Source organism: Mus pahari, chromosome 1, assembly GCF_900095145.1.
Source record: "Mus pahari chromosome 1, PAHARI_EIJ_v1.1, whole genome shotgun sequence".
NCBI classification, from domain to species: Eukaryota; Metazoa; Chordata; class Mammalia; order Rodentia; family Muridae; genus Mus; species Mus pahari.
The window spans coordinates 70,152,402-70,167,058 of NC_034590.1; the positions used below are offsets into that span (position 1 = coordinate 70,152,402).

The following is a 14,657-nucleotide window of genomic DNA, read 5'->3' on the forward strand; positions in this document are numbered from 1 at the left end:
TGAAATTTCAAGTGCATAGAAAAGTAAATTATTGCCACTGCTATGGGCAGAAGCTGCTGGAGGGCTCTCCAAGGGGCCTTGCAAGTCTGGCCATGTCATCCCCTGCTTGAAATCATCGGCTCCGGCTCCCACGGCCTGCAGAAGCTTATTCTCAGTCACCACGCTGCTTCTCACCTCCATGCCTTTCCCACGCTGTCCCTCCTACCCAGAATGCCCTCCTCCTGCTTCTCACCCGGCTAACTCATCCTTCAAGACTCGGCTCAGGGGACTGCTCCAGGAAGCCTTGCCTGCACCTTCCAGGCTGGGTAAGATGCTCCCGGTGTGTGTCTTCATCGTGGAACTCATCACATGTCCTGGGTCATCAGCTCACATGTGTGTGTCCTCCCCGCCCCCCCAAAACTGGATCATGCTCCTCCAGGGGAAGGGTCAGCTCCTCTGTCATCTACTTCCTGGCCCAATGTCTACCACAGAGAATGTCTTCTGAAGTGTTGAGTGACTCCTGAATGCGTGGATGGGGTGAGTGACCATAAGCACTGTGTGCCCATGTTCACCGTGGTGCCTCCACAAGGCTCCTTTATTCTGCCTCACAACTTCCCCTGCTCCTAAGAAAGGAGTGGTTGTGGCATACACGCCAAGCCAACCACACAGCAGAGGTCAGCGGCCTCTATGATGACCAACCTCAGTTTGGTCTGCATCCCTTTGTCCTTGATGCAGCTACTACCTCTTCTAAGCAGTCTTGAATTCAGAAAACCGCAAGCTCTCAGATACAAAGTAATCTTTTGTTTGGTTTGGGGTTTTTGTTTGTTTGTTTGTTTTATTTTGGTTTGTTTTTTGAGACAAGGTTTCTCTGCGTAGCCCTGGCTGTCCTGAAACTCACTCTGTAGACCAGGCTGGCCTCGAACTCTGAGATCCACCTGCCTCTGCCTATGCTGAGATTAAAGGTGTGCTCCACCACTGCCCAGCTCAGAGTAATCCTAAATGGTGGGCCTGCCCCCTTCCCTGATCAGAGCAGAGAGCTCTCATCCCTGGCGTAGCAAAGGGGCATCTCTTTCCACCACCCACTCTGAATTTGAGCTGGCAGCAGCCCCGTTCTCTAATCCAAACTCTGCTGTTCTAGCTGCGCGACCTTGGCTGAGTCTCAGAATGTCTAAAAGCCTCAAAGTTATTGCTATAATACTAGATATTGCTATAGTACTGGACTGTCTCACCCTCTAAACTGATGTGGTGTCCAAATTCAGCAAATGCAGACTGGGGCAGCCAGGAATCTGTTGTTCGGTGCTGGTGCGTGCAGGTAGCAGTCGGGAAGACTGTGACAGCAAGGGCACCTGTCACGGGTCCCTGCTCTCGTGTGAGAGATGGATGCAGGTGGGTGGGAGGTGGACCACCTCTGGCAGTGGTTGAATTCCTGATGACTTGCTAGAGACCACTTCTCTTCCATCGCCTCCCTCTCACTTCCTTGAGTCACAGTGTGCTAGCTGCAGCCACCTGAGGAGAAGCCATTCTCTCTACAGCAAGACTGAGGTCCAGACTGGGTAGCAATGGCTCTCACCATATACAGGGGGGCCCCGGCCCCGCTCCAGCCCTTCATGGGCTCCCTCCCCTCCGGGCGCCTCTATAAACCACCTGTGCAGACCCCAGTCTTGCAATTACATGTCCTTTTACACGGAATCTCTCTGGACACCCAGAACAGACCTTGATTAATTGCTGAAGATGGCTATCCTTTGCTTTCCGGGGGGGGGGGGGCACGCAAAAAGATCGATTTGCAAATTCCCAGGAGCACAGAGTTAGATAAGAGCTGAGCCATTTCTGTCTGGCAGCCTCAGTCCAGTGCACTATATTTTTAAAAGAGTCAATAGGATTAATAGGTTCTTAGCAACCCATTCAGAAAATCAATTCTGCCCTTGACTTTGCCTTCTTGGAGTTAAAACAACCAAATATGCTTTTGATAATACTTCTTATATATACAACGGGGAATTCATTTCATTCTTAGAAGGTCAAATCTACAAAATATATTTAATGATTTTTTTAAAAAAATAAATAAGTAAATACATGTATAGGGCCACTTAGCCACTTAGCTGATTTCAGAAGCCCATGCCCACATGGAGAAATGGAACCCCCAAGTCTTAGAAGAATCTGGGAACCAGGAACCTGGCCCTGGGCTCTGGTTTCTCTAAGTTGCAGAGCCAGTCCAGCCCACAGGAAGGGAGGAAGCACTGAGTTTACCCAACTTGGTCTCACAACAAGGCTCTTTACAGATGAAGGAATCAAAACTCAGTGACTAAGTCACAAAAATCAAACAGCCTGTGAGCGTGAGCCTGGGTTTGCAGCCAGTGGTCGGCGCTACAAAACTCACTCTTGGTCCAACCCTTGGATGCAGCTAGAACTCCTGCTGTCCCAGAACACCTGCATCCCACTATAAGCAGCCTTCCCCTGCCCCCTTCTTAGGGACCTCAGCGACCTCTCACCAGAGGTCCTGGATTCATAGGCAAATTGTGGGTGAGCCACACTCCTAGGGTAAGCCTTGTGGATGCAGCCTCCCCCTCCCCACCCGTGATTCCAGCTCCTCATCCGCCTGTTGAGCCTCCTTGGGTGAACTCTGCCCGGCTGGTGTCCCTTCTGATACTGTGCACAGGTAGGCTAGCCCTTGAGCCAGGAAGGTGCTGCTTTCTGCAGCTGTTTTCTCTGTTAGGATGTGTTGCATGCTGGAGGTAAACTAGGGGACGGGGCAGTCTGGCACGGTAAATTCAGGAAGGGCTAAGGAGAAGGGGCGTGGAGCTGGCACTGCCTAGGGATCTGTTCTAGAAGATGTGCTTCTCAGAAGATGCAACTGAGGCCTCAGAGCCCGAGTCCTGTAGAAGTCATGGAAGACAGCCAGAGCTAGTCAGCCACAGTGCAAGCCACACTTGGTTCTGAGCAGCAGATGTACTTGGGTCTCTGTATTTGCAGAGATGGAGTCCTGCATTGCTTGTATTGTCTGGACCAACTCTGGGAAACTCGTAGTCCCCTTCTGAGCCTCCTTTCCTCCTCTAGAAAGTTCAAGAGAGAACAATCCCAAGCTGCAGGGCCTGTACACTAGAAAACAAAAAGCTGTATCCTTTCAAAGGTTCTCTTAAACTTAAGATAGCCCTGTTGAAGAGGACCGGAGATCCCGAGGCAAACAAGGCTAGGAAAATGTGCATGTCCTATATACATGGTCACTAGAATTTTATGTAGTGCTAATTACTTACTAGCTCCCTGTTTAGGATGCCAGCCCCTACTGTGTACCAGCCTATGCTATGCCTCCCTATTTCCCAACTATAGTCAGTGGCCACACATTCAGTAAGCATGTATGAGATGTTAGGGGAAGGAAGGAGGGGAGGGAGAAAAGCAGCAAGCATCGTCCATGTTCTTAGAGGGCCCAGTCTAGAGAGAGCTACAGTCTGATGAGAGCAGCAACTATGGAGGAAGGAGGACACAGAGTGGGAGTCAGAGAGACTCTCACTGGGTAGGCAGCTGAGAACCGAGTCTTCATCCCCAAGGAGGGTCTCCTAGCCAGGCAGGTAAGGAGAGCAGGAAGGCTGGTTGGTAGGGGTAAGTTCAGAGCTAAGAAGCTGTGTTTTATTTGGAGGTCATGCCTGGGGCTTAGCTGTCAGTTCTGAGCTCTGGTTCCTGAGTGGTGGGAGCTGCCTGAGACCTGTAAGGGATAGTAGTCTGACCGTTGAGAGCTGCTGAGCTCTTAGCTGTGGGGGTGTATGCTACCCAGAGAGGCTGGGGCAAGAACATGGCTGCTGCCTCTTCCAGTGCAGGCAGGATGGTGGTCCTGAAAGGGTGGCCCCAGGGTGCCAAACACCAGTTACTGTCCAGATCCAGAACCACTGAGATTCCAAGGTGGGCTGTGTCACAGGAAAGCATACCCACCCTAGAGCACTAAAGGCAGCTAGGGCAGGGAAGATGGCAGCAGAGACCAGGAGGCCTGATGGCCCCAGGTACCAGTATTCTGGCTGTGTGGGGATACGTTCTCATGGAGCAAAGAGGAAAGACTTCCTAGAGAAGTGATGTCTTTGACCGTAGAGAGAACTTTGAATCTGTTTGAAGAGACACAGGCCATTCAGGGTTAAGGCCAGGCAGGGCTGGCATGGCTCCTGTTCACTGATGGTGACGTTGTGTTCTAGTGTGTCTGGGGCTGCTGTAGGCACAGCCTGGGTCTCACTTCTGTGCTGACCCAGGCTGAATAGAGTGTACATGCCATAGGGTTTGCCCAATGAGTGGTTAAAAGAGAAAAATAAGTCAGAGGACAAAGAGGCCACGCCCCAGCTGTTATTGTCCTTCCATGTCTGCTAGATACGCTAAAAGAAACAAAGATGAACAAAACCTAGCCCATGGTCTAAGGGGAAAGGCAGACAACAGTCAAACAATGTGGTGACTACCAAGGTAGAAGCTCCCACCATGTCCTGGCAGAGGGAGAATAGGAGAGCCCCACCTCATCTCCATGGCTCTTCTGAAGAATAATGAGCCTTCCAAAGACAGTTTCCTTGGCGATGCCTCTCAGGTGCTGTATTTCCCATCTCTAACTTAGGAACTGTTGTACCCAGGAAACACATGAGTGTGGGGACCCTGGAGGTAAGCAGGCAGTGCAGGGTCAAAGCTATGACGTCAGCCTGTCTGCCATCCACCAGCTGGGTGCTGTTGGCATGGTTGGCCTGGTCCCTGGTCTTCAAGCTCCCTTTCCTCCAACTGTATGTCCAAGGCCACCCACTCACCAAGGTACCGAAATTCTGTTCATGGCAGAAACTACTTGTCCACCCTCACCAGATGAGGGAGTTTCTCTTTTGGGCTGCCATTCCTTCAATAGGACCTGTGTTCCAGGAGTCACACTGAGCAGTCTATCGGCCAACCCCCTTTTATAGATTAGGAGACCACAGCTTAGAGAATGGTGTGCCCGTGGTGTCATCCCGTGGCTAGGAAGGAGACGGGTCAGTGTTTGAGCGCAGCTCTTCGGGTCTCAAGCCAGTCCTTACACTTTTCTCTCTGTGAGTTTGTTTCTTACATTATGTGATGCAGTGTAGGGATGGCACGGCCTGGCACACCGCCTGGCACACAGCTTTTGCTCAGTTGATGAGGCTCTTTTTCTCCCTCCAGACTTTTCCTGGGCAGGACTCTATGCAGTAGAGCGCATTACCCCATCTAGGTATATTGGGGGAAATTTAGGAAGGAAGATTAGGCTTGGGGGGCCGGAGTGGGGTGGGGACACCAGTGGCCGCCACCCAGGGATGGGGGTGGGGACACCAGTGGCTGCCAGTGGAGTTTCTTTCCCAGCTGCTCCAAGCCAGGACTCAGTAGTCTGACTTCTAGATGCTGGGTTGGTTTTTTTGGTTTTGTTTTGTTTGTCTTGTTTTGGTTTGGGGATGTGCGTGTGTTGGGTTTTGTTTTTAAGACAGGAGTTTACCATGTGGTCCAAGCTGGCCTTGAACTTAGCATGTAGCCTTAGATAGTTTTGAACTCACAACAAATCTTCCTGCCTCCACCTCCAAGTTCTGGGATTACAGGCACACAACACCACATCCACTTTCACTTCCAGATGCTGGGAGAATGGATCCAGTGTCCCCTGTGTTCTCAGGCTCTGACTGTCTCCATGGAAACAAGAGGCTGTGTGTGAAGTGTCTGAGACCCTGAGACCCGAGGTCTTGTGCATTCTTGAAATGCTAATTTGAAATAGGAGAGCCTAGCACAGAAAAAGATTTGAGGCCAGCCTGGTCTACAAAATGAGTTCCAGGACAGCCAGGGCTACACAGAGAAACCCTGTCTCAAAAACCAAAGAAAGAAAGAAAGAAAGAAAGAAAGAAAGAAAGAAAGAAAGANGAGAGAGAGAGAAAGAAAAGAAAAGAAAAGAAAAAAGAAAAGAAGAAAAAAGAAAAGAAAAAAGAAAAAGATTCTGGCCTTATATATAGTTTGACCTGGTCACTGAGTTCTGTTTAAGGTGCAGAGGATACAGCTGTGAGCAAAGCAGGTCTGGTTCCCACCCTCTGAACACCTCCAGGTAACACTGGAAACTTTAGCCCCAAAGAGTATGCAAGTAATTGACAAAGAAAAGAGACAGAAAGCTGGCGGGCCCCCTGTGGCTGGGGTCAGGGCGGGTTCTCCAGCGCAGCCGCAGTGAGCTGAGAAAGATGGGTAGGCTCTATTCAGGTGAGGAGCTAAGGGAATGTTTGGGGCATAGGGGAGGGGCGTTGGAAGGCTTAGCCAATGCAAAAGCTAGAAAATGGGAAGGCGAGGGGCACATGCGCAGGAGAGAGGACTAGTCGCCCTCCTGCTTCGTGTCAGATCCTGCGCTCTGTCCCCAGGGCAGAGAGAAGTCCTTGGAGGGTTGAAGCGGGGTGGGTGGGGGAGGGGCGGGACTGAGTCTGCTTTCCTGAAGATTCTTATCTCTGTCTGGAGCCCACACTGGAGGTCAAGACCGAAGGGACTATGTTAGTGCTCTGCGGCAGGTGGGAGGGGTGTAGACTGAGAGGAGCTGGGGTGATGGTCTAGATGGAAAGAAGGAGGCATCTGAGGGGGAAGAGGAAAGCTGATTGACTCTGGCTGGGGCCAGAGTGAGCCAGGTATCGGAACCAGTATCTATAAATCTCTCCACTTGACCTTCTTCATTTTGGATACTGTGCTGGGTATTAGATCTTCAGACAAGGCACATGGTCCCACCCTCAGGCACTGAGGGTCTAATGGCAGAATTGAAGTGTGAGGAGAGAGAGAGTCAGACAAGGGGTGAGCTTAAGAGATGTGAACAAAGACCTTGTGAGGAAGTTTAGTCCACCCAGCCAAGTCTTCAGGGACAGGCAGAGAAGAGTATGTGGGAAGGTTGGACCAGGAAGCAGAAACCAACAGACAGGGGCAGCACCAGGCGGCTCTAACCAGCGTTAGACAATCAGGGAGGACTAGGACAAAGGTCACAGGAAGGCCCACCTTTCTGCAGGGATCCTTGGGAATTGAAGGACATAAACCGTTACTACTGCTACCTTAGGGCTGGGTGTGCCTGTGTCTTATACCCAAGAACTTGACGAATACAGTTGAGTTCCCGTGAGTGACCCTCTGGTTCTCTGCCCTAACAATCCCTGATAACTGCTGTCCCCATTTTACAGGTGAGGAAGCCAAGGCCCATGTGGTTCAGTAATTGCCCACGACCTCTCAGGCAATAAGCAGCACAGAAGGGAAGATCAGGCCAACTGTCTGTCTCACTTCCAGAGGTTTGCGCTGTGGGGCCCCAGGTCGGGAGGTAGAAGGATCGTTATCACGGAGGATCTGAAACTGGCTCGGGGCAGCGGATCCAGTGGTACAGACTATCCATACCCAAGACAAAGAGCCACCTTGTGGCCCAGAGGGACTGAACCCAGTCACTTTGCTAGCCTGTCACCTCCCTAGCCTCCATTGGAGGGGCCCTTTGTCCCTTGGATACAGCACCATGAGTGTAACCCCAGCTGCCCTAGAGGTGGTGGGCACATGCCACAGAGGAAGGCTGGCAGAGATGGTGGAGCCACGCTGTGACTGCATAGGGATAGTGGGGGCTCCCATAAGGGTGGCTCTGCTCATGAGAAACCCTGTCAAAATCAACCTGATTTTCAAAATCAATGCCTAATTTACAAAAGTAAGAAAACCAAATATTCAGCTAAATGTACTAATCTCCATTTAAGGAAGATTTATGTCTCAGCCCTTCTAAATTATTCGAACTAAATCATAAATAATCTAAACATAAGAACCCTGCAGCTTGGTGGGTTATAAATGTTCCATCGCTGTTTACAATCTTTGTTAAACCACCTCAGGTTCTTTAACTTTAAATGACACATCTCATTTAACAGACAAATGTCTGGCTTAGACACAGTGTGCCGCTGCTCGGGCCAGGGCCAGGCCAGATGCCTCTCTTCCCATAGAGGCCCGCAGACACACTGGGACATACTTTTCTCTGCTTCATTGACATCAGACATCAGGAGTGGCAGCCATTCTGTAATCTTTAAACTGTATATCTGCTTGTTTTTATTTTTAATTATTTGAGGCCAGCTCTTCCTGTGTAGCCCTGATAGTCCTGGAACTCAACCAAACTGACCCCAAACTTACAGAGATCTGCCTCTGCCTCCCAAGCACTGGGATTAAAAGTGTATGTTCACACCCAGAGTATTTGCTTATTCATGTGTACCACTCACCAAGAATGTTAAGAGTTTATTGGGAAGACCCCGTACTGCTGGTCTTTCCCCAGTCTGACTGAACGACTCACTCTCCAGAGCCACTTTTGACCCCAGATTTTACTTCTGATAAGATATTAGAGATGCTTGCTTGGTTTTTCCTTAGACGCATCAAAAATCAGAAAGTGGTCTTGGTTTTGTGTTTTGAGGTAAGATTTGGTATAGCCCAGGCTAGCTTCCAACTTTTAATGTAGTCCAGGATAACTTTAAACTCACGATCCTCCTGCTGCCCCACCTTCACTGACAAGTGCTGGGATTAGAGGCCTGAGCTTCTATGTCTAGTTTATGGGATGCTGGGATAGAGCCCAGGCTTTGCGCATGCTAGGCAAACACGCTACCAACCGGATGACAACCCGATTCCCCAGAAGAACTTTTTAAATTGTTTGTTCATGTCCTGATTGTATTTGAAATAATTTATAAATCTAATTTCATTACATACTTTATATTTTTAAAAAATTGCAAAGCTAATTTGTACATTCGAATTCACCAAACTACCTTGAACTTTTAAATTACAGACTTTTCCTAAAGCTAATAAAAAAAAATAGAGAAAAAAAAAGAAAAGGCATGTTTTAGGTTTATATAACTCACTTATAATCCTTTTAAATATGCATTTTGAGTGTGTGTGTGTGTGTGTGTGTGTGTGTGTGTGTTTATACCACATGTGTGCAGGAGTCTACTGAAGTCAGAAGAGGTTTCAGATGCTGTGGAACTGGGGTCACAGACAGTCATGAGCCACCATGTGGGGCCTGAGAACTGAACTTGGGTTCTCTAGGAAAGCAACAAGTGTTCTTAACCACTGAGCCACCTCTCCAGATCTCTTTTCTAATGTTTAAAGGTTTTAATTGCATTTATGTAGGTGTGCACATGTATGTGCATGGACAGGCACATTCCACAGCACACATGTGTAAGTCAGAGGACAGCCTGTGGAAGTTGGTTCTTTCCTTCCAACATGGGGGTCTGGAGAATGAACCTATGTGTGAGTGTCAGGCTTGGAGTTGAGTCACCTTACTGGCCCTCGTTTCTAATCTTAATTCTAAAGTTCATGAGATTTAAAGTGGTTAAAGAGATTTACCTACTACGGTAAAAAGTTTGCTGGCAGATCAATATGAGGTTAGGTCCGTATTAATGTAAAAATGGCCGAGGGTGTTCAGTAGACTTAGAGCCGAGGCTGCACTGCAGGAACCCAGGGCACACAGGTCCCAACCCAGGCTCAAGAGCTAGCTACTCTTGTGTCAGCAGGGGGCGCCAATTTCCTGTCAGTGGGCCAGGGCTGGCAACTAAGGCCCTTCACATTGCCTGAGCTTTCAGATCATACCCAGGTCACCCAAAGATCTGAGAGGATACATCTAACAGACTTCTAGAGTCTCTTCTAAGTCCAGCTTTTACCTTCCCTCTGATCACCACCCAGCCCTAGAGGGGTGTTAGTGCCATGTTTGGGTTCTGCATGTCTCCCAGCCTTGCCTGGCCCTCTCCTCACTCTTAGTCTCCATAGTGACAGCCTGGCCAGGGCAGCTGCCTAACTGTGGTGCTGAGCCAGAGGCTGCGCTGGCCTTCTAGCCCTGTGCTGTTCAGTGATAGCAGTGGGGACAGGATAGACAGGCTACTTACATCGCCACTGTGCAGTCAGCTGAGTCAGAGATCCCCAGGTGACTCGAGATGCCAAATACAGTAAAGAGCTTGTAGATCAAGCGTGCACTGCAGAATAAAAATGACCCGAGTGTTCGTGTGTGTCTGTATGTTTCTGTGTGTTGCTTCTAGTTAAATAGATAATCATTCTACTGTCTAATGATGGCCATGGTGCAAAATGCTGTGTCCCTGCCTGCCAATCATATATTTCTGGGTTAATATCTGCAAATAATAAATGATGACAAAGCCTGACACCCAGAGAGTTAAACCATAGTGAGCCAAGAAAATATCCTGAGGTAGGGACGGGCTAGGAGTGTACAGGGAGTAGAGTATTTGCCTATTTGTTCAATTCTCAACAGTGCATTAAAAACAAAAACAATATGGTGACAACACACCTATGTCCCTAAACACTCCAGTGGTGGAGGCAGGAGACAGGAGTTCAAAGTCATCCTCAGCTATGTAACCAGTTCAAAGTCAGCCTGGACTACCAAGAGACCTTGTTTTGAAAAAAAGAGATAAAGAAAAAAAAAAAAAAGACAGAAAACGAGAAAGAAAGAAGAAAAGTGGTCTCAGTAGACTATCTCTCAGAAGCAGAAGGGCTCAGTGGGACACCAAATACTTGCCTTGTAAGACTAAACTCTGAGTTCCAACCCCAATATCACCAAAAGAGAAGGGAAAATGTAGAATAAAAGAAGCAGGCAAAAAGAAAAAAAAATTCCTCTAACAGCCTGACCAGGGTCCTGGAGAGCAGGCTCAGCACTTACATTCAGTGTTCTTCCATAAGATCTGGGTTCGATTCCCAGTACCTACCATCTGCAGCTCCAGTTCCAAAGGGTCTGACTCCCTCTCCCAGCCTTCTTGGGCATGGCACACATGTGGTACACATACAAGCAGACAGACAGACACTAAACACACACACACACACAGCCCCTGTCAGGGTCTGTCAAAATGCTAACAGATTTTGTTGTGAAGTATAAATGAATAATACCAAGAAGTGCCTTGTACTGAAGACTGCTGTGAGCCAGGCCCTCTGAGGGAAAACGCACAGGCCCCAGAAGCGAAAAGATCTAGGCTCTAGTTCCTGCAGGTACCTCAGCTCCCCATCGCTGGCTCTCTGCAGACCTCAGCTTCTAGCTCCAACAAGCAGGATGGTAAACCCCTTGCCGTGTATCTCACACCCATGAGTTTCACTGGGCTTCTGTGTTGCTGGCATGAGCTGTAGAAAGAAGGGATTTGAAAGGAGGAATGTGCCGAGGTGCGCCAGGGTCTGTGGCACTGGCTGAGCAACACCATGCTTAAGTGGCAGCTGTCAACCTGGCCCACACAGAAGGTGTGTGCACTGTAGACCAGACAGCTCAAGATTGGCTAGGTCTGAGTTGGCAATGTTTGCCCTCAGCTGGCAGTGTTTGTACGTGCTCTCTGCAATGAGGGTAGACCAAGGGATGGGGCAGGTGGCTGCAGTCAGCCACACAGGGCAAGAATCCCATGAGGGCTCGAGGGAGGAGCTTGAGCACTTGGATTTGGAAAATAAACCCAGGATTCTTGGAGTAAGTGAGTGCAAGAGTCTGAGGGAGTGGACGTGGGGGTAGAGAAGGGGGACCAGGGCCTGAATAGGGAGCCCCAGCTAATTGTCTACCAAAGGCTTGTATGGGGGAGGGGAGCAGACAGTATGGGGTACACTGGACACAAAGAATCAAAGAGTAGTCATATTTAAAATAATTCACTTATTATTATTATGTGTGGACTGTTCTAAATGTGAATAATTAAATATTCTTCCTCTTGGGCAGTGGTTCTCAATCTTCCTAATGCTGTGACCGTTTACTACAGTTCCTCATGTTGTGGTGATCCCAACCATAAAATTATTTTTATTGCTTCTTCATAACTGTAATTTTGCTATTGCTATAAGTTGTAATGTAAATATCTGATGTGTGACCCACAGGTTGAGAGTTGCTGCTCTTGGGTGTGTGGAGGGGTAGGTGAGGATATTCTGGCCCCTTTTCTGATACACCACAGACCCCTTTTTCTTTTTTTCTTTTTTTTTTTTTTTTTTTTAAAGATTTATTTATTTATTATATGTAAGTACACTGTAGCTGTCTTCAGACACTCCAGAAGAGGGCGTCAGATCTTGTTATGGATGGTTATGAGCCACCATGTGGTTGCTGGGATTTGAACTCCGGACCTTCGGAAGAACAGTCGGGTGCTCTTACCCACTGAGCCATCTCACCAGCCCCAGACCCCTTTTTCTTGCGAGTAGCCATACCTTAATAGAGTCAGGGGAGGGAGGAAAAAACCTCAGAAGGGCCTAGAAAAACAATAGAGAAGTTGGGTCTCTGGGAGCATTGGGTAGTAATAATACAGAGCTCCAAGAATGGGCTGCAATACATGAAGAAGTGGGGGTATGTGGAATTTATGCTGGGTGGGCTGCAGGATGCCCACTGGACAGTTCTAGTCTGGGGACATGCCTGCTGCTGTCTTCCAGGTGCTGCACCCTTTGCCACCTGCAGGTTCTAATCAATTGGCAAACACATTGAATGACCATTTCCCTGGGCTGCCCTGCCCCCACTCTGTATTCCCTATTGATGCAGAAATCCAATTTCTTCTTAGCTCCTCCACTAAGAGCTACCCTGTCCCAGGCCCCATGAGGCCACATCTCATCAGGCAATCTGTGTTCTGCTCTCTCCCTGGCTGGCACTTGGCCCTCAGTGATTGTCTCTCTCTCCTTTGCAGGAGCCGGGTCAAACCCACCAGTGATGGACATAAGAACCGAGGTCCTGTAACCAAAGAGCCACACAAGGATCAAGGCCCTGTGGCCCCAGATCTTCCGAAAGGCCAAGGTCCTGTGGTCCAAGAGCCTTTGAAGGATCAAGGCCCCGTGGTGCCAGGACTGCCAAAAGATCAAGTTCCTGTAGTCCCAGGGTCCTTAAAGGGTCAGAGCCCTACAGCCCCGGGCCCTACAAAGGATCAAGGTGCTGTGCTCTTAGGGCCCATCAAGGTTCAAGACCACATGGCATCTGAGCTTTTAAAGAATAAAGATTCTGTCCCCTTAGCACCAGCCAAAGCCCAAAGCCCTTTGTTGCCAGAGCCTCTGAAGAATCAGAGCCCCGTGGTTCCAGCAAGAGCCAAGGATCAAAGCTCCCCAACACCAGCACCTCGGAAAGACCCAGGTCCTGTGATCCCCGAGCCTGAGAAGGTTCAAGTTCCCACGGTCCCAGAGCGTAGGAAGGACCAGCATGTCTCCATCATGGCATCTTTGAAGAACGAAGCTCCTGTGGTCTCCGAGTCTGTGAAGAATCAAGGCTTAGTAGGCCCAGAGCCAGTCAAAGATACAGGTACAGATACAGCAGCCCCCGGGCATCTGAAGGGACATGATTCTGTGTTTATAGCACCTATGAAGAACCAAGGTCCAGTGGTCCCTGAGCCAGTGAAGAGCCAAGACCCCATTATCCCAGCACTAGCCAAGGACCAAGGACCCATGCTCCCGGAGCCTCCAAAGAATCAAAGCCCTGTGGTCCTTGGGCCTATAAAGAATCAAGACCCTATAATCCCAGTACCTCCGAAGGGTCAGGATCCCCTGGTGCCAGCCCCAACAAAGGACCAAGGTCCTACAGCCCCTGACCCTCTGAAGACTCAAGGTCCCAGAGGCACTCAACTGCCCACAGTCTCACCTTCACCCCCAGTCATGATCCCAACAGTTCCCCATACGGAATATATTGAGGGATCCCCTTGATTCCCCAAAATGCCATGAAGGAGCTGGCAGTGGAAGTGCTTCCCTCCTGGGGAGGCAAAGTCATATATTTAATCTGCATGAAACTGTGCTGTATAGTCTTACTGGAATCTAATAAAATTGGTCCCTCTGGCTCAGCAGTATCTCTGGTTCTGTGGTGTTGGAGTGCATGTGTGTGCATTGTGTGTGTGTGTGTGCGCGCGCGCGCGTGCATGTCATGCACACTGGGTGAGGCTGTAGAGTCAGAAACACACAGTTCTTAAGGTTTGTCAGCATGACCTAGGGATAGGCAGGTGCTGGGTGGTTTTCTCTGGAGAGACATGAACAGATACCCATTGCCCCTAATGGGACAGAACAAAGAGATGATCTCCCCTCATCTAGTTTAGTAACCATTGAGTTTGTTGGGTTCACCTTACAGAACTATGGTTGCACCATTACCTACAGGAGCATGCTCAAAGGCAATTGCATCACCGATAAACCATTAAAGCTATATCCTTGAAGATCTTTGCATGACTTACTGGAGAATCTTCCTGCTCCAGAGATCTGTATTCATACAGCCTTGAGGCATAAGCTTGTGAATCTTGTATGTTTCAGGAATCTCCTGATCTTTACTTATATACCCTTGTGAACTTTTCCTGTTTCAGGAGTTTCCCGAGACTTTTAAATTCCATTCACTTTCTGAGTCTTTACAGCCTCCCTCCAGGAGATGTTTCAATTTCCAGTAAGTAGTTGCACAACAGTAAATGATACTGGGAGATTAGGGAGAGTGGGTACCATGAAGGTAGCTAGGCAACACAAGGATCTGAGCCATGAAAGCTCACAAGAAGCATTTCCCAGCAGACTAGGTTCTGAATGGGTCAAAGTTGAAGCCCGAAGATGAAATAGAAGCAGGCATTCGACTGAATTGGGTAAATCTGTGGTGATAATTGTTGGTCATTGGGTCAGTGGTAAAACTCATCCAATCCAAGCTCATTGAAATGCATCTCAGGACTCTATAATGAGGCTCAAAGAAAACACGTGATGGTGCTCATTCTGTATCCATGACAGCTGAATTCTGGGTTTATAAATATTGCCTTATACTGGGCACAGTGCTTGCTACA

At 48.9% G+C, this 14,657-nt stretch overlaps 1 protein-coding gene across 1 annotated transcript in view; it reads left to right on the forward strand.

Annotated features, from left to right (window-relative positions):
• Nucleotides 1-13,675, forward strand: part of Map6 (microtubule associated protein 6) — a 67,612-nt gene extending 53,937 nt beyond the window's left edge. Inside the window, exon 4 of the mRNA XM_021201181.2 lies at nucleotides 12,561-13,675. Coding sequence (XP_021056840.1) covers nucleotides 12,561-13,560 — 1,000 coding nt within the window. The 3' untranslated portion in view covers nucleotides 13,561-13,675. The remainder of the gene's footprint in view (nucleotides 1-12,560) is intronic.
• The last annotated feature ends 982 nt before the right edge of the window (nucleotides 13,676-14,657 follow it).